Genomic DNA, 248 nt, shown 5'->3' with positions numbered 1-248 from the left:
TCCCAGGTTGCACACTGTAAAAAAAAAACATATATGAATAAAAATTTGACTTACCAAGCGCTGTCCCTCAAGACGTCCCTGCCATCGAAGGAGAAGATCCTTGGCTTCTCAAGGAACTGACCTCCGTGACCTGCCATCACGTCCCTCCAGGATCCCAAGACTAGCTCACCCTGGGGGAGGGGGGAGGGGGCGGGTCAAGGATATTAATCTTAGTTTTGTTATGGGAAGGATTTTATTATGGTTATCTG

At 47.6% G+C, this 248-nt stretch overlaps 1 protein-coding gene across 1 annotated transcript in view; it reads right to left on the bottom strand.

Moving 5' to 3' along the window:
• The window catches only part of LOC119592899 (collagen alpha-1(XV) chain-like), a gene marked incomplete in the record, with an annotated part of 11164 nt that overhangs the window by 1249 nt on the left and 9667 nt on the right, over positions 1-248 (bottom strand). Inside the window, 1 exon segment of the mRNA XM_037941791.1 lies at positions 55-170. Coding sequence (XP_037797719.1) covers positions 55-170 — 116 coding nt within the window.

The sequence above is a fragment of the Penaeus monodon genome, chromosome 31, assembly GCF_015228065.2.
Source record: "Penaeus monodon isolate SGIC_2016 chromosome 31, NSTDA_Pmon_1, whole genome shotgun sequence".
Classification (NCBI taxonomy): Eukaryota; Metazoa; Arthropoda; class Malacostraca; order Decapoda; family Penaeidae; genus Penaeus; species Penaeus monodon.
Note: the sequence above shows the minus strand (reverse complement) of the source record. Positions and strands in the feature narration are given on the sequence as shown.